This window comes from Acomys russatus, chromosome 4 (assembly GCF_903995435.1).
Source record: "Acomys russatus chromosome 4, mAcoRus1.1, whole genome shotgun sequence".
NCBI classification, from domain to species: Eukaryota; Metazoa; Chordata; class Mammalia; order Rodentia; family Muridae; genus Acomys; species Acomys russatus.
The window spans coordinates 54,565,268-54,589,755 of NC_067140.1; the positions used below are offsets into that span (position 1 = coordinate 54,565,268).

The 24,488-nt window shown below is 45.9% G+C and overlaps 1 protein-coding gene across 1 annotated transcript in view; it reads left to right on the forward strand.

The window, feature by feature from the left end:
• Window positions 1-24,488, forward strand: part of Eif2ak4 (eukaryotic translation initiation factor 2 alpha kinase 4) — a 97,319-nt gene that overhangs the window by 10,474 nt on the left and 62,357 nt on the right. Inside the window, exons 2-7 of the mRNA XM_051144371.1 lie at window positions 3,915-4,027; window positions 7,369-7,471; window positions 11,017-11,169; window positions 13,026-13,106; window positions 15,227-15,375; window positions 21,162-21,274. Coding sequence (XP_051000328.1) covers window positions 3,915-4,027; window positions 7,369-7,471; window positions 11,017-11,169; window positions 13,026-13,106; window positions 15,227-15,375; window positions 21,162-21,274 — 712 coding nt within the window. The remainder of the gene's footprint in view (window positions 1-3,914; window positions 4,028-7,368; window positions 7,472-11,016; window positions 11,170-13,025; window positions 13,107-15,226; window positions 15,376-21,161; window positions 21,275-24,488) is intronic.

Here is a 24,488-nt window from a genome sequence, read left to right on the forward strand (position 1 = left end):
AGATCTTAATTCCCTTCATTTTCCAGAAATTATTCATTGGCTAAATCTAGCTGCAAAGTAGCCTGGGAGTTCTGGTCAGCTCAACTGTCAGGGGTTCTATTGCTACAAAGTAAAGGGGATGGGGTGCTGCGGATAACTAGTAGTCTTTTCTGAGAAATACCCCAAAGTTTGTAATCTGTGGGAGAAATACTACAGTGGCCATTAAACTCTGTCGGCCAAAATAAGGGCCTCAAATGTAGCCAATCAGCCCGATGCCTCCCTGGCCTGTTCTTGGCTCTTTGGGTCACCCTCACTTGGAACTCACACCTTGACAAGTTGGCAGGCTTCGTCTCATCCTGTGTCATTCCTAAGTGGCTGTGGTTTGTCCTTACGTCTGAGCCACCATCACTGGGCTCCTGGGCTCTTGAAATGCAAACCTTCATACCTTCGGTGTCTCCTCACTAGCATGTTCTAACCTCATTTCTAAACATTGTTTTTGGTGTTAGCTGGGCTGGCCATTTCATCCCTAGTGGCTCTGTGGTGTGGCTGTACTGTGGAAGTCACTAGACTGTGAAACCTGCTTGGGGATCTGTGGCTGCTGCAATCAAGGAGTATTTATTGGATATGTTTTATTCAGCCCAGGGTTCTGCATACCATTGTCCTTCCCTGGTTCCCAGCACTCCCAGGAGCTGGCTGGCAGAGGCCTCTCTTCCTGGTCCGCAGTGCTCCCAGGAGCTGGCTGGCAGAGGCCTCTCTTCACGGTCCCCAGTGCTCCCAGGAGCTGGCTGTCAGAGGCCTCTCTTCATGGTCCCCAGTGCTCCCAGGAGCTGGCTGGCAGAGGCCTCTCTTCATAGTCCCCAGTGCTCTCAGGAGCTGGCTGGCAGAGGCCTCTCTTCCTGGTCCTCAATGGTCCCAGGAGCTGGCTGGCAGAAGCCTCTCTTCCTGGTCCCTAGTGCTCCCAGGAGCTGGCTGTCAGAGGCCTCTCTTCATGGTCCCCAGTGCTCCCAGGAGCTGGCTGGCAGAGGCCTCTCTTCCTGGTTTGCGGTGCTCCCAGAGCTGGCTGGCATAGGCCTCTCTTCCTGGTTCACAGTGCTCCCAGGAGCTGGCTGTCAGAGGCCTCTCTTCATGGTCCCCAGTGCTCCCAGGAGCTGGCTGGCAGAGGCCTCTCTTCCTGGTCCCCAGTGCTCCCAGGAGCTGGCTGGCAGAGGCCTCTCTTCATGGTCCCCAGTGCTCCCAGGAGCTGGCTGGCAGAGGCCTCTCTTCCTAGTGCACAGTGCTCCCAGGAGCTGGCTGACAGAGGCCTCTCTTCCTGGTTCGTAGTGCTCCCAGGAACTGGCTGGCAGAGGCCTCTCTTCCTGGTTTGCAGTGCTCTCAGAAGCTGGCTGGCAGAGACCTCTCTTCATGGTCCCCAGTGCTCCCAGGAACTGGCTGGCAGAGGCCTCTCTTCCTGATTTGCAGTGCTCCCATGAGCTGGCTGGCAGAGGCCTCTCTTCCTGGTTCGTAGTGCTCCCAGGAGCTGGCTGGCAGAGGCCTCTCTTCATGGTCCCCAGTGTTCCTAGGAACTGGCTGGCAGAGGCCTCTCTTCCTGGTGCACAGTGCTCCTAGGAGCTGGCTGGCAGAGGCCTCTCTTCCTGTAGTTTGCTAGCAGTCCTCACACAGGTTCATTTACACTTCATTAAGTGTTCCCCAGAGAGAAGACTGTCTCTGTGTGTGATTCTCCAGGGAACTGCTGTCTCCTGAAGCTTGCTTCTGTGTCAGTGACTCAGCATTTAGCCACGCCTCCCTAGACCCTTTCCCAAGGAGGTCAGTTACGTCCACATAGACTCGTTTTCTATGTTACAGAGAGAGAGAGCTGGGCAGCTAGAGCCAGGCTCCATCCTGGACCGTGTGGTGCTCATCTACATCTCAGTGGTCTCTGTCGGCTTTGCCTTCACCATTGGCCTGGTACCAGAGCAGTTAATTCTGAGGAATCGAGAAAGGACCTAGTTCAGTATGACTTCTCACAAAGCAGGTGAGACAAGTCAATCTTGGCTTGTCCTTCATAAACAAGAGTACCCGGGCTGGGGTGCTGGCCTGTGCAGGCACGTGCTTGTGAGGGAGGACGGGTGAAGCACCTACAGCGCAGCCCAGTCCAAAACCACTAGACAGATTCAAGTGAAAACTCTTTAAAGGAAAAAAAAATAAAAAAATAAAAAATAAATAAATAAATAAAATTTAAAAAACTCTTTGAAGGTGCTGTTAGAATTGGAAAGTTCATTTTCCAAGGTGCAGAAAAATGTGCCCTTAGAAACATCATAGTGTTAAATCTACTGTGTCAACTGTAGACGAATCTTCATGAATAATCCAGTACATGGATGCCAAAAACTTCTCTTTCCTAGTCAGTAAGATGACCCCGGGACCACAGGAATGCTGTCTGCATCGGGTAATAAATACCCATCACCGCCTAGGGAGAAAACTAACAACTTATCTCCTGTGCAGTCTTCCTACCTCAGCATCCTAGAAGCTGGGACTACAGCATGAGGCACGGTTCTTCTTTTGATATGAACAGACTATATTCTGGCCTGGAAAGATAGCTCAGTGGATAAGCACTGAGGACCAAACCTTGGATTCCACAGGCATGGTGGTTGCCTGTGACCCCGATATTTGAGAGACAGAGACAGGATCCTGGGGCAAGCTAGCTAGCTAGTCTAGAGAGAACTGGCAAGCTTTTGGGTTCAAGAGCCCTGCCTCAGTGAATAAAGTGAGGGTGATCAAGGAAGACACCCTGACATCCACTACAGGTCTCTATATGCAAATGCACACAATGCATGTGCACCTACACATGCACTTGCACCTACACACACCAAACAATGTTTGCTTTCTGGAGTGTTCTATTTTATTTGTTTATTTATTTAGGTTTTTCGAGACAAGGTTTCTCTGTGATAGCTTTGACTGTCCTAGACTCACTTTGTAGACCAGGCTGGCCTAGAAATCACAGTGATCCACCTGCCTCTGCCTCCCAAGTGCTGGAGTGTTCTAAAGCAATATATATTTGGAAAATAATTTCTTAATAGAATGTTAATTGGTGATTGTAATGTCTTTTCAAAATGTATGTCCAGTGAAACAAAGGTGTGGCTTGATTTAGAGATCATAGGTAATGTTTTGACTAGCTTTTTATCGGTATGTGTATCTCTTAAATGGAGCCAAATAACCTTTTAACTTTGCCAGACTATTGTCAGAAAATAAGTAACATTAACATAGGTAAAGACCAGTTGAGAGGACTTAGAACACGTTAGGCAGATTGGCTATAAATTGTTAATTGTGAAACTATATGATGGGTATAAGGTTCTATTAAATCATTATCTCTACTTTCATTTGAAACTTTCCCTAATTAAAAGCTTTTTTAAAATGAGGCTCTTTTGGGTTCAACAGTTAAGAGTGCTTCCTGTTCTTCCAGAGGACCTGAGTTGACTGCCTGCAACTCCAGCTCCAAGGAGACCCAGCACCCTCCTTTGCTGTTTTGGCCACCTGCCCGCTGGTGGCATATATTCACATACACACAAGCGTAACACAAACTAATTTTTTAAATAATAGTTATAACTCTTTGAAATGGGGCTGTGAGTTTGAGGCCAGCCTGGCCTACAAAGCGAGTTCAAGACAGCCAAGGCTACACAGAGAAACCCTGTCTCAAGAAACCCAAAAAAAAAAAAAAAAAAAAAAAAAAAAAAAAAGAGTACCATCTGCTCCTCCAGTGGTCCTGAGCTTGATTTACAGCTCATCTGTCTTTAACTCCAGTTCCAAGGGATCTGATGTCCTCTTCTGACCTCCATAGGTGCCACACACACACATGATACACCGATTTATATGCAGTCAAAACACCCAGACACATAAAATAATAATTGGCTCTCCAGGAAAAAAACACACACACTGAGAGATGTGTTCTTTTTCTCTTTTAGGTGAAAGAGCCTCCTGAAATCAATTTAGTTCTGTACCCTCAGGGCCTGGCTGGTGAAGAAGTGTACGTGAAGGTGGACTTGAGGGTTAAGTGCCCGCCAACATACCCAGATGTGTGAGTACCTGTTTTGACAACATAGAAACATTACAGTGAGGAGCATCTTCCCTTCCCTTCCTCTGCCTTCCATGTAAAATGTTATCTCCAGTCTCCTGAAGCTCAGTAGCAGGACATCAGCCCTAGACATTTTGACAAAAGCTGTCTCTAAGTCTGCTAATAGTTGTAGAATACTCGTTACAGATACTAGTATTTACTCATTGACTACCATTTTGCTTTTGCTACTTTAATGCACCTAGATCTTCCTTCCCTTTAAATTATGAAGAATTAAATAAGCATTAAAGCACCCCTTAGATTTGATAATTTGCTAGAATGACTCGCAGAACTCAGGAAAATTAACTTGTCAGTTTTTTTGTAAAAGATTTGATTTAAAACAGCCAAGGCTGCATAGGACAGAGCAAGGGGTGGGCCATGGGTCTGCATGTCCTCTCCAGGCTACCATCCTCAGCACCTCCACATCTTCCAGCTCACAGTCCCCCTTGAACTCTGCTATTCAGGGGTTAGGGGAGGTTTTGCTCTATAGGCTTGGCTGAGCAATAATTAAGTCATTACCGTTGGTGATGGAGCTCCATCTCCGGCACCACCTTCCTCCTCAGAGGTAATGTCTCATCCCGTAGTGAAGGCTTGAGCTGTCCATGATCACCTCCATCCTGGCACTGTGCAGGTGCCCTGCAAGAGTTAACCTTTCCTCATAAATTCTAGTCTGGTTGAAAAGGGTTCATGACATCCTAAGATGCTCCCTTGAGCTCTGTCACTCAGAAAATTCCAAGGGTAATGGGGCCTCTGAGCCAGACAGTGCAGCCAAAGATCACAGGTAACAGTCTTTACTGTCCCATAGACTCAAGCACTTGAAAAGTCAACATGAGAAGCCCAGATACTTGATTATTAAAGTATTAATTATTGCATAATTTCTGAAAGTAAATAGACTAGCGCCAAGCAGCAGCAGGCTTACACCTATGATCCCAGAACTTGAAAGGCTGAGTGAGGAAGCTTATGAGTCCCAGGCCACAGAAGGGGAAGCTTGGAGCACAATGCTTGTCATGAGCCCTAATCCTCTGCCTGACATGACAGTCTTTAGTAGTGAGCTGTCTGTCGTGTGCATGATGGGAGTTGAGTCACAACCCTGACTTGTCTGTGGAAGAACTCATCCCTGGGCTGTGGTCACCCCAAAGCCTCCAGATACTGATAAATGTTTCCTGGGAAAATAAAGCTGCCCTGGTTGAAAAGCTGCCAGTTTCCAAGAACTAAAAACACGGCATGACTTTTAAAACAACACAGAATTGCCTAGAACTTAGAATGTTTAAAAGTAATCTTATCAACCCCATAAAATTATCAGTAACATATCAAGGACATAAAACATGAAAGTTTGATTAGTATGATACATGAATCTTTTGTTCTGTTAATATCGCTATGTGGGTTTTTTTTGTTTGTTTGTTTGTTTTGGGTTTTTTTGGTTTGGTTTTTGAGATAGGGTCTCATTGTGTTGCTCTGGCTGGCCTAGAATACAATATGCTGACCATACCCTGGCCTCAAATTCACATCAGTCCACCCACCTCTGCCTTTCAAGTGCTGGAACAACAGGTGTGCACCACCACACCAAGCTAAAAAATCATGTAGCTCAGGAGAGGCTGGAGACATGGCTCCATAGTTAAGCACACTGGCTGCTCTTCCAGAGGACCCAGGTTCAAGTCCCAGCACCCACCTGATGGCTCACAACTGTATGTAATTCTAGTTCTAAGGGATCTGACATAGCATAAAAATAGATAAATCAGCTGTGGGGGGTGGGGGGTGGCCCATGCCTTTAATTCCAGCACTCTGGAGGCAGAGGAAGGCAGATGTCTATGAGTTCAAGGCCAGCCTGGTCTAAGAGTGAGTTCCAGGACAGCCAGGGCCACACAGAGAAACCCTGTCTGGGGAAGGTGGGGGAAGGGAGATGACTCATTTCTTCTTAGTTATGTAAGTGCCAGGGAGATAAATCAGTAAGGTGCTTGTGTGTTCTCACAAGAACTTGAGTTTGGTCCAGCGCGTATGTAAACAACTGAGCATGGTGGTGTGCTGGTGTCCCTGGGCCTCACTGGCCAGCTAGACTAGCCTAATGAGTGAGTCCCAGGTCCCAGTGGTAGAGACTCTCTCCAGAAAACAAGGTGGACATCTTCTAGGGAGCAATACCTGATGGATGCAGAGGCACGCATGTGCACTTTTACCTGCACAAAGACACACAGGGAAACAGTCATATAAACCTTGGTTCTGGAGACTGTGTGGTCAGTTTTAAATGACGGGACATGGGACATTTGTTTATGCACAGTGGCCCCTGATGCCTCTGTGAGAGAGAATCCTGAGTGTGGTAGGCTGTCTGTGGACTCAAGACAGTTTGGCCTTACTAAGCTTTTTTAAAAATGCGAACAAGATCACGCAGATTTCATGTGTCCAGGCAGATAATGATTATAGCATCCTGTCCTTGAGAGAATGCACAGGTAGGTGAGTGTCTGGAAGGCTTCTCCAAAGCAGGGACCACTTAGAAATGCTTAGCAGGAAAACCGCATCAATTCTACTTAGTCCCAGAGAGCTATTAATGGATGTTTGTTGGTTAGGAAAAAAAGGAAACCCTAAGGCTGATGGTGTAATTTCCTTGAGTTTAAACTGTTTGCTTTGATGAGCTCTGAGGGATGAAGCAGCATGCACACCGGACATCCGTGCAACAGGCCGGGTTTATATGATGCACTTGACTAGTGTTCAAGACACACACACACATACACACATGCGCATGTGCGCGCAGCAGCAGCAGCAGCAGCAGCAGCAGCAACATGCCCTCCTTCTTTAGGAGCAGAGTGAGGGACAGGTACAGGTACAGCCCATTGTGAGAATCCCACTTGGCATTCTTGTGCTTCCTGCTGGAGCCCAAGGACATGCATAGAATTACCATCTAAGGAGCACAGGCAGTATTCCGCATGCAGAAGTCACCAGCCAGACAAGGAGCAGAAGGAGCAGGAAGGGTTTCTCTGGAGAGCATCAGGGGCATCAGGGCCAGTGATTGGCATTGGGATGTTATAACCAGATTGTTAAACTGAGCAAAGGAGTCAGAAGTCAAGCCTAGTGGGGGGCAGGGCTTTGTCTGACTAGGCCTGCCCGCTTCTCCATGCTGAGCACTGTGTCAGCTGGAGTTGTTGGGGTGTAGTTGAAGGGAGGCGTGGCTGGTCACAGGGACAGAGAGGTTCAGCCAAGAGGTCTGTAACATGGAATGTTCAGGCTTCCTGGGAGCCTAGCAGACCTTCATGCAAGCCGACTCTTTCTTTTCACGTAATTTCTTTCTGTGTGTGTTTGCTTTTTTTTTTTTTTTTCAGAGTTCCTGAAATAGAGTTAAAGAATGCTAAAGGCCTGTCCAATGAAAGTGTTAATTTGTTAAAGTCACACCTGGAAGAACTGGCCAAAAAGCAATGTGGAGAGGTAAGGCCTGCTAAGCTGGAGCTACAGAAATAATATAGAAAGCTTGCTTTCGCCTTTACCCAGTCTGCCCACTAATAACATTTACAGCACTGAGTACAGGTTTATAGCACCATTCCAACAGTAGTGCCGTCAAGAAACAGGCTAATTCTGTCCCCACAAAGATCCCATACGATACTCTTCTTGGCCTCTTCTCTGTTTCCCTACCTTCTCTCTCCTTCATACCCAGAAACCACTAATCCAGTCTCCATTTCTTTTTTTTTTTTTTTTTAAGATTTATTTATTTATTATGTATATAGTATTCTGACTGCTTATATGTCTGCAGGCCAGAAGAGGGCACCAGATCTCATTATTGTGACAAAGCTTATAGATGGTTGTGAGCGACCATGTTGTTGCTGGGAATTGAACTCAGGACCTCTGGAAGAGCAGTCAGTGCTCTTAACCTCTGAGCCATCTCTCCAGCTCCCATTCTCCATTTCTATAATCTCACCTTGAAGATGTTTCACACGATATGCAACCTTTTGAGATTGGCAATTTTTTCAGGCAGCACAGTTTTCTGAAGAGTTTTCCAAGTGGTTAGATGTAACAATGATTGTTATATTTTATGCTGAGCAGTATTCTACCCAGATATTCCTTTAGCCATTTACAAGATGAAATACATTTGAGTTTTCCAGTTTCTAGCTACTATAAATAAAGTTGCTATAAATACTCTTAACATCTACAGTTCAAGCCACAATGGTAAACCATCGTTAAGTGAAAGATATGTTTACTGTACTTACCTACTGGGTGTCGTGGCTCAGTAACACAGTCTACTCAAGTATCGGTTGTTTTCCTTTGTGACTACACACCCAGGGAGCTCCAGCCACCTGCTCCACCCAGCATCACAGCTGTCATGCATAGGTCAAAGTGCAATGCAGCCTTAAGTAGAAAGGAAATTCTGGCATTTGCCACAACATGGTGCAACCTTAAGGAAATTGTAATAAGTGAAATAAGCTAGCTGTAGTAACAGTTATTATATAATATTCCAGATACTCTGAAGTCAGTTCATGGGGCAGAAGATAGAATGGTGGTTGCCAGGAGAGCAGGGACTGGCAAGTCTGGGGGAGCAGTTTCAGATTAGAAAGCCCTAGAAATGGACATTGGAAGATGAAGGTCATGGTTGCACAGCAGTATTACTATGCTATAGGAATCTTCCCCACAAATTAGAAAAAGAAAAAGAAAAAAAAATAGCCTTTCCCGAGATATCCTTATGGGGTGAGATTTAAGAAAGTTACAGTGTGGGGCTATGCCGTGCAGATTCATCTTGTTTGTGGAATGTTTGTTTCCATAAGTTTGAAGTCCTGGAGTTGAAAATACAATTCTGGAGAATTTGGGTTTGTTTTCAAGTAAAACGGGGTATAGTTGTTAGCACAACCTTAGGGACTTGCTGTGGTAGGGCATCCCTGATAACCACCCATTAAAGTAGTGGACTTCATTCTTCACAAGGAGGCAGCACCAAAAACAATGCTAGGAACAGTCCATTTGCCTTGGAGTGATGTTGGGGACTTGGGGCGGGGGGTGCAGGGGGATTTTATGACATGGTACACACGACAGGGTCTCACTATATATGCCTGAATCAGTGGTGTGCTCCAACACACTCCTCTAAGTGATTTTTAATCTGCGTTAGCATATCTTGGTTGGTTGTTTTGTTTTTAGGCAGAGTCTCACTATGTAGCCCTGGCTGTCCCAGAACTTAGACTAGTCCTGCCTCAAACTCACAGAGATCCACTTCCCTCTGCCTCCTGAGTGCTGGGATTAATGAAGGTGTGTGCTATCATACCTGCCTAGGTATTAATAGACCTTTATCAGTCCTGGAAAGCAATCCAAAATCTACCAGAGATTCTTTTTTTTTTTTTAATTAGTAAAATCAAATTCATGGGTTCCTCCCTAGATCAGTCAGCCAGTATTTACTGCCTGAACATCTCGTGCTGGGGAAACTACCGTGAGCAAATCATTTGGCCTCACGGCGCAGCAAAGCACAGTCTAAGGGCCATGGTGGGCCTGAGCTGCTAAGGCTCTGGAGAATTCTGGTGAGGGCAGGGTCCCCTGAGCAGAGTCTGAGGCAAGTCCTGAGCCGTGCAGCGTGGGCAAGAGAGATGGATGAGGAAGAATATGGTTGGAGTATGCTTGCATTTATCTAGTCCTACAAATGATATCAAATCTCACTCACTCAGAAAATGCTAGTAAGCTAAATCCATGAAAGCAAACCTTTTTTGTTTGGTTTTTTTGTTTGTTTGTTTTTTGGTTTTTTGTTTTTTGTTTTGTTTGTTTTGTTTTGTTTTGTTTTTTGAGACAGGGTTTCTCTGTGTAGTCTTGACTATCCTGGACTCACTTTGTAGACCAGGCTGGCCTTTAACTCACAGCGATCTGCCCGCCTCTGTCTCCCAAGTGCTGGGATTAAAGATGTGCACCACCACTGCCCGGCTGAAAGCAAACCTTTGACAGTGGTGGTCCTGTCCCTGCCTAGTTTAGAAATGGTCTCTCAAAGTGGTAAAAATTGCCTGCTTTTCCAAGCTCTCCTTGGTCTTTTTGGTCTTGGTCTTGCCTCTTAGACTCTAAGCAGGCATTTCTCAACTCTAGATCAGGATATATTCTGTAAACACCACCACAGTTTCCGGCCTAACAAAAGTCTATCAGCCCCACCCTGGAAGACGGAATGCCAAGTGAATGGACTGACAGCCTTCTTGAGGGGCTGTGTCATCCACACTCAGGCCCCTCTGGAGCAGCATGAAGAGATTTTAAATGCTCTCTGATAACCTCAAGGAATCCATATTCCTCATTGACAGGAGCAGCCTGGCCGCTGTACCCTGAGCTAGGTGCCAGTCAGTGTGGTCTCAGGGCCCCTTGTACTATTCTTTCCCACATCAGGCATGGCTTTTGGCTTAGCCTAGAGGCCAGAAGAGCAGCTTTCTCTGTTCTCCTAATGGATGTTTCCTGCCTGGCTGGGTCTGGCTGGTTCCTTAGGTGTTGACCAGCCTCATGCTGGTTCATTGCCAGGAGGGAGGGAACGAGGGCTTTACAGACTTGCTTTTGGGCCTCTGGCCACTGTGCTGTATGAACAAGTGACAGCACTGACACTCGTGGGAGCTGGGAGCCTTCTGCCGGGCTGCCATGTCAGCAGGCTTTCTACGTGGGAAGAGAGCCATTCCCTTCTTGCAGTCTTAGATATTTTTCAGCTTTATTTATGCAGATGTTTAGATGTTAGGAAAATGACAGTAAATTTGAGTAGGTCTTCCCCCCGCCCACCTCCTGCCTCGTCCTCCAACAAGAAGCAAAGCTTTTTATTTATCTCAGTAGCAGTTCATCTTGATCACAAACTCAGAAAGGCCTTTAAAAGCTTTTCCTGCCGTGACTGTCTCGTATACCTAATTTCAAACATGTCAGAGCAAAGTGAAAAAATGCTGGTATGACAGGTGTTGAGTCTGATTGCCTGCTCATCGCGTTGCGGGGTGGCCCTGGCCCTGGCCCTCATCTGATCATTTGAGCTTGTTTTTTCTGTACACGTATAGGTGATGATATTTGAACTGGCATACCATGTGCAGTCATTTCTCAGCGAGCATAATAAGCCCCCTGCAAAGTCTTTCCACGAAGAAATGCTGGAGAGGCAGGCTCAGGAGAGGCAGCAGAGGCTGCTGGAAGCCAGGCAGAAGGAAGAACAGGAGGTGAGAACCGCCCGGGGGCTGGCCCCAGCCGGGAGGCCTGCCGGCATTCGTGTGTCCACTCCGTCCCTGGCTATGAGTGTGCCCATGGGTTTCGCTTAGCATTTGACCCAGGAAATGTACATTCATGTGATAGAAATCACTACGAAGTCACTGAGAAACACTGCCCAGGTCCCCCATTCTGCCATCACTACTGCCTTTAGAGCCATTCTCCGGGTCTTTCAAGAAGACAAGGACAGAGGGCAAGTGGGTCATAGGACTGGGCTTCTTGTGTCCCTAAGCCTGCCAACCTGTGCGGGAGTTCACTGAGTCGGGAAGCTGTTTTCCTGTTGAGTGACAGATGTGCCTAGTGCCTAGTGAGTAGAAGAGCCAGGAGCTGACTGATGTTCACATTCACTAAACATCTCTATTCCTCCTTTAACTTATCCTGAGCAGAAACTGCTTCCCACCTCTAAAAATCCTCTAAGATGGTTTGTGCCCTGGGTTTCCTTCTCGGTTTTACTTTAAATTGCTTTCTATTCAGCCCCCTGGTTAACTTAGTAAGAGCTTATGCAGGTACAGCTTATCTCTAAAAAGGCACTTGCTTTACACAATCAACAGCCCTTCCACACCAGTGATCTGTAGGGTCGCTTTCAAGCAGTGGTTCTCAACCTTCCTAATGCTGCAGCCCTGTACTTACAGTTCCATGTGTCATGCTGACCCCCAGGCATAAGATTATTTTGCTGTACCTCATAACTAATTTTACTACTGTTCTGAATCATAATATAGATATGTGATATGCAGGGTATCCAATATGCAACACCCAAAGGAGTCACAACCCACAGGTTGGAACTGCTGCTTTGAAGGGTGCTTCAATTGCTGACCTCAGCTAGAGTCTATTGGCAAATTATTACGTTCATTTGGTGTTTTTTTTTCCCTTGAGTATTCATTCACGTACTCTGAATTTTTTTAATCCTTGATGCTGTTAATAGTTCACAGGCCAACCACCCTTCTCCACCCCTCATCTTCCGTTTTTCTGTCAGCCATTCTCTTGCCTCTCGCTCTAAGCTTCCTCTCCCTCTCTTACCTCTTTTCTTCCTTTTTCCCGAGGCAGGAGCTCACTGAGCTGTTCTAACACTGTCTATGTGTTGCTTCTGCAGAGTGGTCTAATGTTTGACAGGGCAGACATTCTCTGCCCCTCACATGCGTTGAGATGGACCTCACCCATTATTGCTTAGCTCTCCTTAAACTATGTCTAGTCACCATTTAGAGTGCATAGCCCCTCCTTATTAGAAGTTAGTGGGCGTTTAGCTAACAGTCTTTTTTGGTGTATTGCTGTAGCTACCTGTAAGTGTAGGTTATGTTTTCACTTTTTATATTATTGCTATTAATATTTCTGATGACTTACTTAACAGTTTCCATATAACTTAGAGTTGTAGGGAACTAAGAACAATTAATGAAGATCAAAATATTAGTTTTAATAGTTAAACGGATGGTGGAGAAGGCATTTTAACGTCGTGGTGTGTTAACATGGGCCTTCCCCATCCCAGGCCCAGACTCTGAGGACACCTAATTTTCATCACACCTGTCCGGGCCATTGGCAGAGCAGCCCCTGTGCCCACTCCCTGCACATGGTCACATGGCAAAGCTAGAGGAATGAAAAAGCAGACAGACTTACAACCTCCACAGGGAGGCCGGCCTCTCAGGACCACTGGCATCACAGTGGAATGTGCTTCCTCCACGCTTTGCTCATGCAGATCTCAGGAAACAAAGGCTTGGGGGTGCCAGGGGTGAACCGAAGTTCAAAAGTTTTGAGTCCAAAATGTACCTGCGGGGTCCATTGCAGAGAGTGGTGTCTGACCTGGTCTGACTTGTTTCAGCAACGTGAAATCCTCCATGAGATTCAGAGAAGAAAAGAAGAGATCAAGGAAGAGAAGAAAAGGAAGGAAATGGCTAAGCAGGTACCCAGGGCTCCACACATCCTTGTGTAAAATATCTGTATTTCCATTGGAGACACTTCCTCTCGTGCGCTAAAGCTGAAAGCATCAAACTTTTATTTATTGCCTTTGGGGGGGTTGTTGTTTTGTTTTCTAATTTGTGGCAGAAGGGGCTTGAGGCAGTGTCTTAGTATTGGGTAGGCTAGCCTTCTGTTCATGGCAATTTTTCTGTCTCAGCCTCCCGAGCTCTGACAGTGTGTACATCAGCGCCACGATCTGCCTGTGTAATTTTAGATTTCCCAAATAGGTGGCAAAGTTCAGTGTTTTGTATCATCTGTAAACAACTTCAGTCTACATAATTACTGTAATTTATCACATGGGTCCGAAAGCAGATTGAAATGTTGCTAATTAGCCTGAAACAGGATTTTTGTTAAATAAACAAAACATTGTTCTTACCAAAGAGTGAATGGAAACCTTCACACCTGCCTGAAACTTAACAAAGAATGACTCACCAGCAAATTAAAAAAAAGAAGAAACAGCTGGGTGAGATGGGGCATTCCTCACTGTCTTTCCGACATTTGCAAGAAACGGCACCCACTTAAAGCTTTCCTTTTTTTTTTTTTTTTTTGAGACAGGATTTCTCTGTGTAGCGTTGGCTGTCCTGGACTCCCTTTGTAGACCAGGCTGGCCTCGAACTTACAGAGATGCGCCTGCCTCTGCCTCCTGAATACTGGGATTAAAGACATGCACCACCACCTCCCACCCAGCTAAAGCTTTCCTTTTTTAGCTGTCCTGCTGCGGCTCTCCCTCCTCATCCTACAGACAGAAGAACTGTAGTGCAGTCAGCCCTGGGTAAAGCCACATCCAATCCTGATTTCCGGTTGCCTTCAGCCCTCCCATCCTCCCTCTGGGCTGCCTCCCTTCAGCTACCCCTGTCTTTTTGAACCACCCCATCTCTGGTCCTCGTCTCTAGCTCTGCCTCGCTAACTTTCCGTGCAGGTTCAAAGTTCTTTCACATGTAAAGATCTCATGCTCTTAAAGCTAGGACCTGGACTTCACGTCTTGACCCAGAATTGGCTTCGGGTGATGCACATGTGTACCTGTGGAGGCTATGCTGGGGTCAACTGTTTGAATAGACAACCTACACTCAACCCCCCCCCCCATTTTCTATGTGTAATATGTTTTATATGCATGCATGTTCATGTGCCACAAGTGCGCAGTTGCCTGAGGAGTCCTGAAGAGGGTGTCAGATCCTCTGGGATTAAGAGTTGCAGACAGTTGTGATCTGCCCTGTGAGTGCTTGGAATCTAACCCAGGTCCTCGGAAAGAGTAACCAGTGAGCTCTGAGCGATCTCTCTGGCTCTCTCTACCTTACTTTTTGAGGTATGGTCTCTTCCTGAACTTAGCTCACTGACTGGCTAGACTGTCTGGCCAGTGAGCCCCCAGGATCATCCTGTTTTTTCCTCCTTGGTGGCACATACTACCACATCCAGTTTTTATTTGTTGTTTTTTTTTTGTTTGTTTGTTTTTGTTTTTTTGGTGGGGGGAGCGTTGTTTGGTGTGTGTGTGTGTGTGTGTGTGTGTGTGTGTGTAGGGAACCAAAGTTCAGTTCCTTACGCCAGCACATGTGGCCATCCCCTGGTGCACATTACATTTTGAGTCTAGCTGGTATGCTCTAAGCTGTGATAATTAACTGTAATTGTCAGCTTGACACAACCTGGCATCCCTGGGAAGAGAGTCTTAGGAGAGATTGTTTGCATTAGGCTGGCCTGTGGTATGTCTGTGGGGCTTGTCCTGACTGCCAGCTGATTCGGGAAGGCCCAGCCCACTGTGAGTGGCAGCATTCCCTGGTTTGGAGCCCTGAACTACACAAGACTAGCTAAGTATGAGGCATGCTTGCATCATTTTCTCTCTGCTCCTGAGTGTAGATGCGTGGCCTCCTCCCAGTGACTTCCCCACAGTGGTGGACGGTAGCCTGCAACTGTGAGCTGAAAAGAAACTTCTCTCATAAGTTTCTTGATGGAGTATTTCATCACTGCAACAGAAATGGAACTAAAACATGTGTGCTGAGTGGCCAATTCCACACTGTGCTTCTCATCCTCCTGTGTGGCCTGCTAACGTGGGTCTTACTCTCTATTTTCTAGGAACGTTTGGAAATTACTAGTTTGCCAAACCTGGATCATGGCTCTAAGAGAGACCCAGCAGGACACCGGGCAGCTGCCGTTCTCCACGGAGGCTCTCCTGACTTTGTAGGGAATGGTAAAGCCCGGGCAAACTCCTCGGGAAGGTCCAGGTAAGTCCCTCAGACTTCTCATGTGAGGGAGTGAGAGATGTGGAGGGGTAAGAACGGCCCACAGTGCATGTGGCGAGAATGTTCAGATAGAGACCAGAACGAATATCTAGCGCTTGTATCTCGGTCTGCTAGCTAGATGAAACTAGCTTCCCATGTGCTTTGTGGTACTGGTGTTTGAACCCGGGGCCTCACGCATGCAGGCTAGGTTCTACCACAGAGTTCCAGCTCCAGCTCTTTTTCATTTTATTTTGAGGCAAAATCTAACATAAAGCCCAGACTGACCTCAAACTTGGGATCCTCCTGCCTCAGCGTCCTGCCTAGCGGCATTACTGGCAAGCATCATCATCGTGGCTTCAAGGACCTAATGAAGCCGGTTGCATAACTCTTTAGAACAGCCTGTGTCCCGTCACAATCTCACCTTCAGTACAGTTCGTTTTGACTTTTAATGATTTTAAATTTTTATCCGTTTGAATCATCACCATCGACTCAAATTTCATATTTCATACTGTTGTGTCTCAGCCTGTAACTTTTTGTGGTGGTGAGTGGGGGTTTCCTATAACCCAGGCTGACCTCAGACTTGCTCTGTAGCCAGGGATGACCTTGAACTTCCAATGTTCCTGTCTCCTGCCTTCTAAGTGCTGGGTATACACCAGGCCTGGTTTATTGGGTCCTGGGGGTTGAATCCAGGGCCTTGTGTATGCTGGGCAAGTATTCCAGCACATGAGCTACGTGGCCTGCTGTAGGTGGATACGAACACAGATGTGTGCGATTTCACAAAGTGGGCACAGTGTAGAATACCCATTCCAAAAGGAGGGAGCCCTACCCTCTGAGGTGGGCTCTTGGGTTCTCTGTCACTAGAGGTCACAAGAAGAACACTGCTCTGTCTATGTCTTTTCCTACTTAGAGATCTTCTCTGCCCATGTGCTGTGGCCTTCTGCAAACCAGAAAGGAATTTGAATGCAGAAATCATAAACAGAGAGGTTATTAAATATTATAGGTTCTTCAGCTCATTTCTAATTAAAGTTTTATTATTGTAAATGTGTATAGGGGTGTGTGTTTGTATGTGTGTATATGTGTTCATGTTTGTTTGTGTGTTCCTGTAAGTGTGGTATGTGTGTACATGTGAGCTATGGGGCACATATGGAACTCAGAAGAACACTTTTCAGGTGTCAGGTCTGTCCTACCAGTCCCACGGCCTAAACCAGTCCCACAGCCCTGTTTCATTTAGACCTCTGGTGAGTCAACACATCACAGTGGGGAGTGTGCGACACAGAAAACCTTTTCACCTCATAATGAAGCCACAGAAAAAAAAAAGAGCTGAGGTCCCACTAGGCCCTGCCTTAGAGACTACCAATTCCTAGTATCGTGGAATGGAGAAGCCTTTGGCACATGAGCCTTCTGGTGCATTGCAATTCCAAACTGCAGCCGCCACACTCGTGGCCTTGTTGGTGGCAGGTCTTAGACAGCCGTGCAGAGCTGACACATTGCAACTTATTTTCTTGCCATTTGACCCCTATTTACATTTTTTCATTTTTCACTTTAAAGGTGTATATTAGTTTCTTTATTCTGTGTGAGTGCCACAGCACACATGTGGAGGCCAGAGTGCTTTGTGGAATGGAGTCTTCGTCCATCTTTCTGTGGGTTCTGGAGACTGAACTTGGGTCATCAAGCTTGTAAAGCTCAGCCTTTGCATGCTGAGCCATCTGGCCCTTACTTTTATTTGTTTGTGTGTTTGTGTGCATGTACATGTATGTGTGTGCGACGTAGAGTTAAGAGAACAACCTGTGGGAGTCAGTTCTCTCCTCCCACCATGTAGATACACAGTCACACTCATCAGGCATGGTGCAAACATCTTCACCCACCAAGCCATCTCACTGGACCTCATTACTGTTTTTTCTCTTCAGTTATTAAGAACTTATATTCCTGATTTAGTGTCTAAAATCACACTCTATCAAGCTGTCTGTCTTTTGTGAGAACTTGTTGTTAGTATTGGCTCTCTTGTTTGAAACCACCTTCATCTTATTAGGCTCAGTACCTGTCTCAGCTACCAGCAAAACTGCTAGTGTAAGTGATGCTTCCCCAAACTCAGGAGACGTCCATAACCAGGGCAGGCCCTAGACTGACGTCACTCTCTGTAGGCAGGCAGTGTCTGTGAGAGCTCAGAAGCAGCTGCTCTTGACCTGAAAGGTTCTTCGGCCCAGTTCTTGATGCATCCCAAGTAAGCACAGGCACTGCTGACTGGCTGTTGCCTCTCTATTCCATATTTTAAAATCTGTTCATTTGTGATGTACTTTTTAGCTTCCATAATTGATCTCAATGCCATCCTTTCCTGAATGATGGCTGGCATGTGCCACACTTGCCGTTTCACTTTCAAAACCATTTCCACTTTTCCTTAGTCCTAATTACCCTTTTCTTACAATACTTTTTTTTTATTGCATATATTTATGTGTATGTTTTTTGTTTAGTTATTTGTTGCAGGGCTGTGTGACTCTCAAGGCCTTGTGCATACGAGGCAAATGCTCTACAATTAAGCTTCGTCCTGAGCCCTAACACTATTAGCAATTGTAATGAGGTGGTCTTTTTTTTTTTTTTTTTTTCTTTAAGAATTTCATACAGTGTGTCTTACTGGCCCCCATCCCTCTTAAATTCACCCCCCACTTCCTCCCCACCCAACTTTGTGTCTTTTTTTTTTTTTTTTACTCCATCAAATCCAGTTTGGGCTGCTCATACATTCTTAGATGTGTGGCATTGCACCGGAGCTTGGCCTACTTACCTGGGCTTAAACTCTCAAAGAAAACTGGCCTCCCTCCCCCAGCAGCCTCTGTTGCCAGTAGCTTCCCAGTAGGTGTGGAACTTCATGCCCCCTCCCCTCTCCGTGCTAGGATTTAGTCTGGCTTGCATTTGCATGGGGTTTGTGCACGCAGTCACAATCACTGTGAGTTCCTTTGTGCGGCTGCCCTTTGTGTGTGGAGAATACTGTTTCCTTGCATGCATTCGCCACCTCTGATTCTTTTTTTTTTTTTAACACATTTTTATTGAAAGATAAAATAATTCATATTACATCTCATTTTCTATCCCATTCCATACATCCTCCCATTCCCCCCTCCCTCCCAGTTTCACCCCAATCCCCCTTCCCTATGACTGTGACCAAGGGGACCTCCTCCCCCTGAATATGGTGCTAGGGTATCAACTGGACACTAGCCCAAGGGGCAGGTCCCATCAAAATCTGCACCTACCAGGAAAGTGGGATAGAGGTGAGAACATCCTATTGAGACTCTATGTGAGAAAAATATAGGGGATAGGGAAGTAGGTAGATCCAGAGGGTCCTAGAAACCTACAAGAGGAACATTATGATGGGTGGATCTGAGCCCAGGGGTTCTGCTTGATCAAAGGCACCAACCAAGGACAAAACATGCAACCATCATCAAACCCCCACCTCTGATTCTTAGTCTTTCCACTGAGAGGAGAGTTCTACAAGGATCGCTGCGCCTTGGGAAGAGGAGAATGTGAGGTAGACGTCCATTCAGGGCTGAGTGTTCCACAGTCTCTCATACTCTGCACTTTGATCACTTGTGGGGCTCCATGTTAATCACTATTACTGCAAAAAGCAGCTTCTCTGATGAGGGTTGAGGTGCGCTAATCTGGGTAGAGCAATGTCAATAAGAATTGCTTTACTACAAAGTCCATTTAGCTAAATCAGGGTCGTAGGTTTTCTTCTACAGCCTGTGACCTGTCTAACCACAGGTTCTAGGCCCAACACTGGTGCCAGGTATGGATGTCATCTTCTGAAGTGAAACTTAAGTATAGTCAAAGTGGTTGCTTACCCCATGATGTTCATGCCACTGTTACACCAATAGGCATATCTTGCCAGGGCTGACTTGATTGTAGCTTGCAGGGCTCGTAGTTGGGCAAGATCAATGATTACCTTACCCCCCTTGTAGCATGAATAGCTTCTTCTAGCACTCTGAAAGCTGGTCAGTAGGGATGAAGCTTACAGGTCAGTGTCAACTTAATATCTCTGTGATCTGTGGCGCGAGTGCGTGGTGATGAATACCCCAAAACACCTTCAAACTGGTCAGTGAAGGGCACTGGGATGGCTTGGATGAAAGGCCCGTGTAGCACCCTCTGCTGGCTAGGGCAGAGCTCCTATGGGGGATGCTGATTCTTCATGTGAACCTAACTATGGTTTTGAGCCTTTGCTGTGTTTTCTCTACAAATCTCATCTCCTGTTTTTCAAGAAGCTTAAGCAGAACTACAGTATATCAGCTATGCTCCAGAATTTAGAATATGTGGGACATGTTTGGTATAAGAGAACCAGTACGGGAAGAGGTTGGGGAAGGCCGGGGTGCAGGATTGGAAGCAAAGACACAGGGTTATGACTGAGCAGTGCTTGTATTTGGCAGAAAGTTGGAGATGTCCAAACAGGAGCTAGTGAGGGTGTAGGACTAGTGAAACGCAGTAGGTGACCATGCCACAAACCAAAGTCAAAGGACCACAGGATAACAAAACTGAATTTGACAATGGAGGGAGACGGTGTTGGCTTAGTTTGGCTGCAGTGGTATGAGGAGGGGATGGCTTGGAGCTGGCCTGAAGACACAAGGCAGTAGTGTGAATATGAAGAGCCAGGGCAAGTGTGTAGAGAGTGCAGCCTGCAAGGGCAGTGCAGGGATAAAGGGAACAGATAGGATAGAAGGACTGGATGATGGACCAGGATCTCAGACAGGACTGTAGGCAATGGAGCCGGGGCGGTGTCTGCCGTCTGTCCTCAGTGTTGGCTTGAAAGGCCACTGCCAGATTCCTTCATGGGTGGGACCACACTGATAGTGAACTTTCTTCTGTGCTTCTTGTGTTCAACAAAAAAAAGGTCACAAGTTGTTCTTAGCCTAAGAAATCTCTTTAGATCTGCTGTGGAGTTCCTCAGAGCATCGCAGAGTGTTCAAGCACTAGTGAGCTCTCTCCTTCACTGTAACCCTGTCCCCAATTTGTCAATTAGTTTTGCATCCTAGTTTCCCAGCTTGTGCCCTCCATCCATGGTAAAGAGGGGGTGTGGAGAACAGGAAAAAAAAACAAAAAATAGAGAGGTTAGTATTGGGGGGGGGGGATGACAAAGAGTATCAAAGTCAGTAAGAAAATGAACGAGCCAGCAGTCCATGGTTGAGCCGCAGACTGGAACTGTGAGTCCTCTGAATCCCTGCTTCTGAGAGTTCTCCAGATGCTTCTGCGTCTGGGAATGAAAAGATGTGCACGATCTGTGAGGGATGAATGTAAGCTGCCCTCACCAGTTGAGCTCCCTACAGTGATGGACAGCTAGGTGAACTCCTATAACGATGAAATGCTGTGTGTCTCTATGTCAATACAGTAGCCACCAGTCCCGGTGGCGATGAAGGACATAAGAACTTATTTTTTGTATGTGTGTGATATGTGCTGTGTGGTAGTCAGCCTTGTAGAGTCTGTTTTCTCCTTCCGTATTCCAGGGATCAAACTGAGGTCACCAGGCTTTTGAGACAACCATCTTTACCACCTTGCGGGGTCAAGATCAGAATTCTGATTTCAGTATAAACAGCCAGGAGTGGCTGGTGAATCCCACCCTGAATGGCGTCTATGGCGATTCAAGTGTAGTGGGCAATAGTTTTCCCCATGTGTTGTGGAGTACCTCAGTTTCATCTTCAGTAGACACGGAGATTGGACTGAACGGGCCGATAGTTGAGGAGGGATGGAGAGGCAAGAATGTCCTGAGTTGAATTGTAAGTTAAAGGAAAAACACATTGTCCACTCTTATTTTTAAGGCGAGAACGTCAGTATTCTGTCTGTAGTGGTGAAACCTCTCCTGGCTGTGAAATCCTGTATTTCTGTGTGGGTAGCCCTGATCAGCTCATGGTGCACAAAGGGAAATGTGTTGGTGAGTAAATTAGCCAAGTCCATTAAGTTTGTTTAGTGACTAAAATTAATCCTGATGTAACAAAGCCAACTAGAGACCAGCACATAAACTAGCATGGTCCAAGGAAGACCCTCCCCAGCAAGAAGCTGGAATTCTGCCCCGTTACTCATGCCTGGGACGAGAAGCTGCTCAGGTCCTCTGATGTAACACGGAGATAAAACCATGCTCTTGGGAATACACTAGTGGACAGATAGTTCTAAAGGTTGCATCATGTGCATCTGGTACTGATACAATGGGCCTAAGCAAAATGAGCCCCATACTGGAGATCGTTAATAACTGAGGCACTGTTTTATCCTTCATAGTCTGGAGATTGAACCAAGTTCCTTGTGCCTGCCGAGCATGTACTGGTTTATGGAGTCACATCCTCAGCTCACAAATCTCTTAAGTTACTTTCCATCCACCTGGCATTTTCCTACACGATACAGTGTGCCTGGCCGCAAAAACCAGCGTATTTTTCTCTACATCTTACTTAGCAGTTGTCTCTGGTGGCTGCTTGGAATGAAGTTTTCTCTGCAGGTCAGGGTTTTGATGACTTATTTAAAATCCACTTTCTATATTGGCTTTCTCAGCCACAGAGATAAGCTGCTAGGGCTCGATTTCATGGAGTGATTTTAACAACTTTTATTTTCAGTCCTGTAAATATTCTTACCAGTGTTAATGAAAAGTATATCAATCAAGCTTGCTTGCTCTCCACATCTTTTCTCTTCATTTTAAGGTGGTCTGAGTAAGCCAGAGAATGGCTGGCTAACGAGTGGGCAGCAGGTGAAGGGGGGAAGAAAGCAAACATCTGAGCAGTCTGTGATCCGGACACTCAGCCTGCCTACTGCAATAGCAGCTAGACAGCCTAGGATTCTGCAGACACAGGCCTAACATGCCCCAGACAGCCACCAGGCAGGGTCAAGAGCACCGTGGAGGTGGTTGGCCTTGGACTTGAGACTGCCCTTGACTCAGACATTCACATCAGGAGCTGGTTCCTGCTTCAATAACCTGGGAACTCAGGAAGGCCAAGTACCTCAGGCTCTTAGTCTCGCTGGTGCTAGTACATAGTTAACCTACTAGTTAGATTTACCTTTTTAACTACTAAGAGTAAATTATTTATTTTCTCACAATGGGTCTGGCATTGTAAATAGACCCTAATTTTCTATGAAATGTGGTTTTTTTTTTTCCTTAACCATCAACTGATTTGTTTAATGTTCAATAAAACAGTTTCATTTTGAAAATCCACAAAATTAATGTTCATTTCTCAGTTTTAATGTTGTTGGAGCTAGAGAGAATAGAGACTGGTTTATGGCTGTGGCTGAGACACTGACAGCTAGCTGTCCAGATAAGTGATTGTTGCTGGTGTGTGACAGCTTCCATCAGTGTCTGCAAACACTCTCGTTTAGCCTCAAACACATGTTCCTTGGGTCACCTCCATCAAGAAAAAGGTGATATGAGGGTAGCAAAGTGAAATTATAATGTAAAAGCCCCAGCCATTGTGAAATGTCTAGCTTTTCCCATACAGTTCCAGTACAGTAGCTTAGTGGATGGGGCGCTGACCTAGGTGTGATACCCAAAAACCACATGGCAGAGGAATGGATTGACTCCCAAAAGTTGTCTTGTGACTCCCACACACATACTGTGCATGCATGTGTGTGAGCACATGCACAATAAATAAATGTTTATTTATGTCATATAGATAGATATATATAGATATATAGATATAGATAGATATAGGTATGACAGCGCACATAGAAGTAGTATACTAAGTCTTCATGTGAGCCGTGTCATCCTCCATCCCATAAACTTCTAGAGTCACTGTCTCCAACAGCTGCTCAATACACATTTCTAAAGTTGCTTCCTTTAGCAGGCGAGTTTTCAAACATCAAGGCTTTTCCCTGTTAGGCTAAGACCTTTAGGAGTCATTATGACTAGCAAATAATTAGATTATTTTAATTAAAATCTCTAAATTGCCAGCATTTCCCTGACGTAAAAACTGCCTGTTAAATGCAAAGTTGAAGTGAGCAAATTCATCCATAATTCTCCAAAGTACTTTTCCTTTTACGTGCAGGGTTTTGTTGCTTCTGATTTTTCCAATGGAAAACACAGTTGTCAATGCATCTTAACCTTTTCTTCATTAGGAAGTGAAGTACTATCAGGAAAAACTAGCTTTTTGTACCAAAAGGAACGGGTTAGGCTGGGGAGTCAGCTTAGGCAGTAAAGTGCTTGCAAAAAGACCTGACTTCAACTCCCCGGAACCCACATTTAAAATGACAAAAAAAAAAAAAGCTAAACACCATGTCACCATGGCGTGCACTTGTAATGCGAGTACCAAGGGGGTGGACAGAGTCTTGGGGCTCACTGGCCAGCCCCCCACTGGGTTAGTTCCAGGCCAGTGAGAGACTCTGCCACAAAAACAAGATGAACAGCACCTGAAGACCAGCACCCAAGCATATCCATATACGCACACGCACACACATTCACACACACACACACACACACACACACACACACACACACACACACCTGCATGCAAGGGTAGATTACTATATTTTTAGTGGTTCCAACCTGGAAATGAGTTAGCCGCCTGAGTCATTTGGTGATTCTGAAGACTACTTGTTTTCTGTGCTGGGGATTGAACCCAACACCTAGTACATGCCTAGCAAGTAGTCTACCACTGAGTTACCCCAGTGTACAGTCATGTTTGGTGGTTGAGGCTGTGATGGGGGTGCTACTGGTATCTAACTTGTTGGCAGCCAGACACAAAGTATCCCCTACAATCAAGGACTGTGTGGCCTGGGTGCCACACGTGCTATGAGATGGTAAAAGAAGTATCAAAAGGAAAATAAAAGTAAAATGAAAATTGAATTTTTTTTTCTAGTATAATCTTTAATGGCAATGGAGATTTTTGTACCACTGTGTTTGATGTTACAGCAATTCTGGTCCCCAAGGGGGAAAAAAGACTATGTGCCTGTTAGCTGACTGATCGCACTGCTGTCGCCTTAGCCTTCATTTCTGGCACTTTCCCTCCAAACCATCAGGCAGATTGGCTCTGCTGGGCATAGTCAGAGCTTGTGCCTCTGCTGTGGCCACTTTCCAAATTAGACTAAAAGCTGTTCGCACTGTGCACATTCATCTGTATTAATGTGATGACCCTGAGGAGGTTCCCTTCTCCAGCGCTGTGTAAAGGACAGAG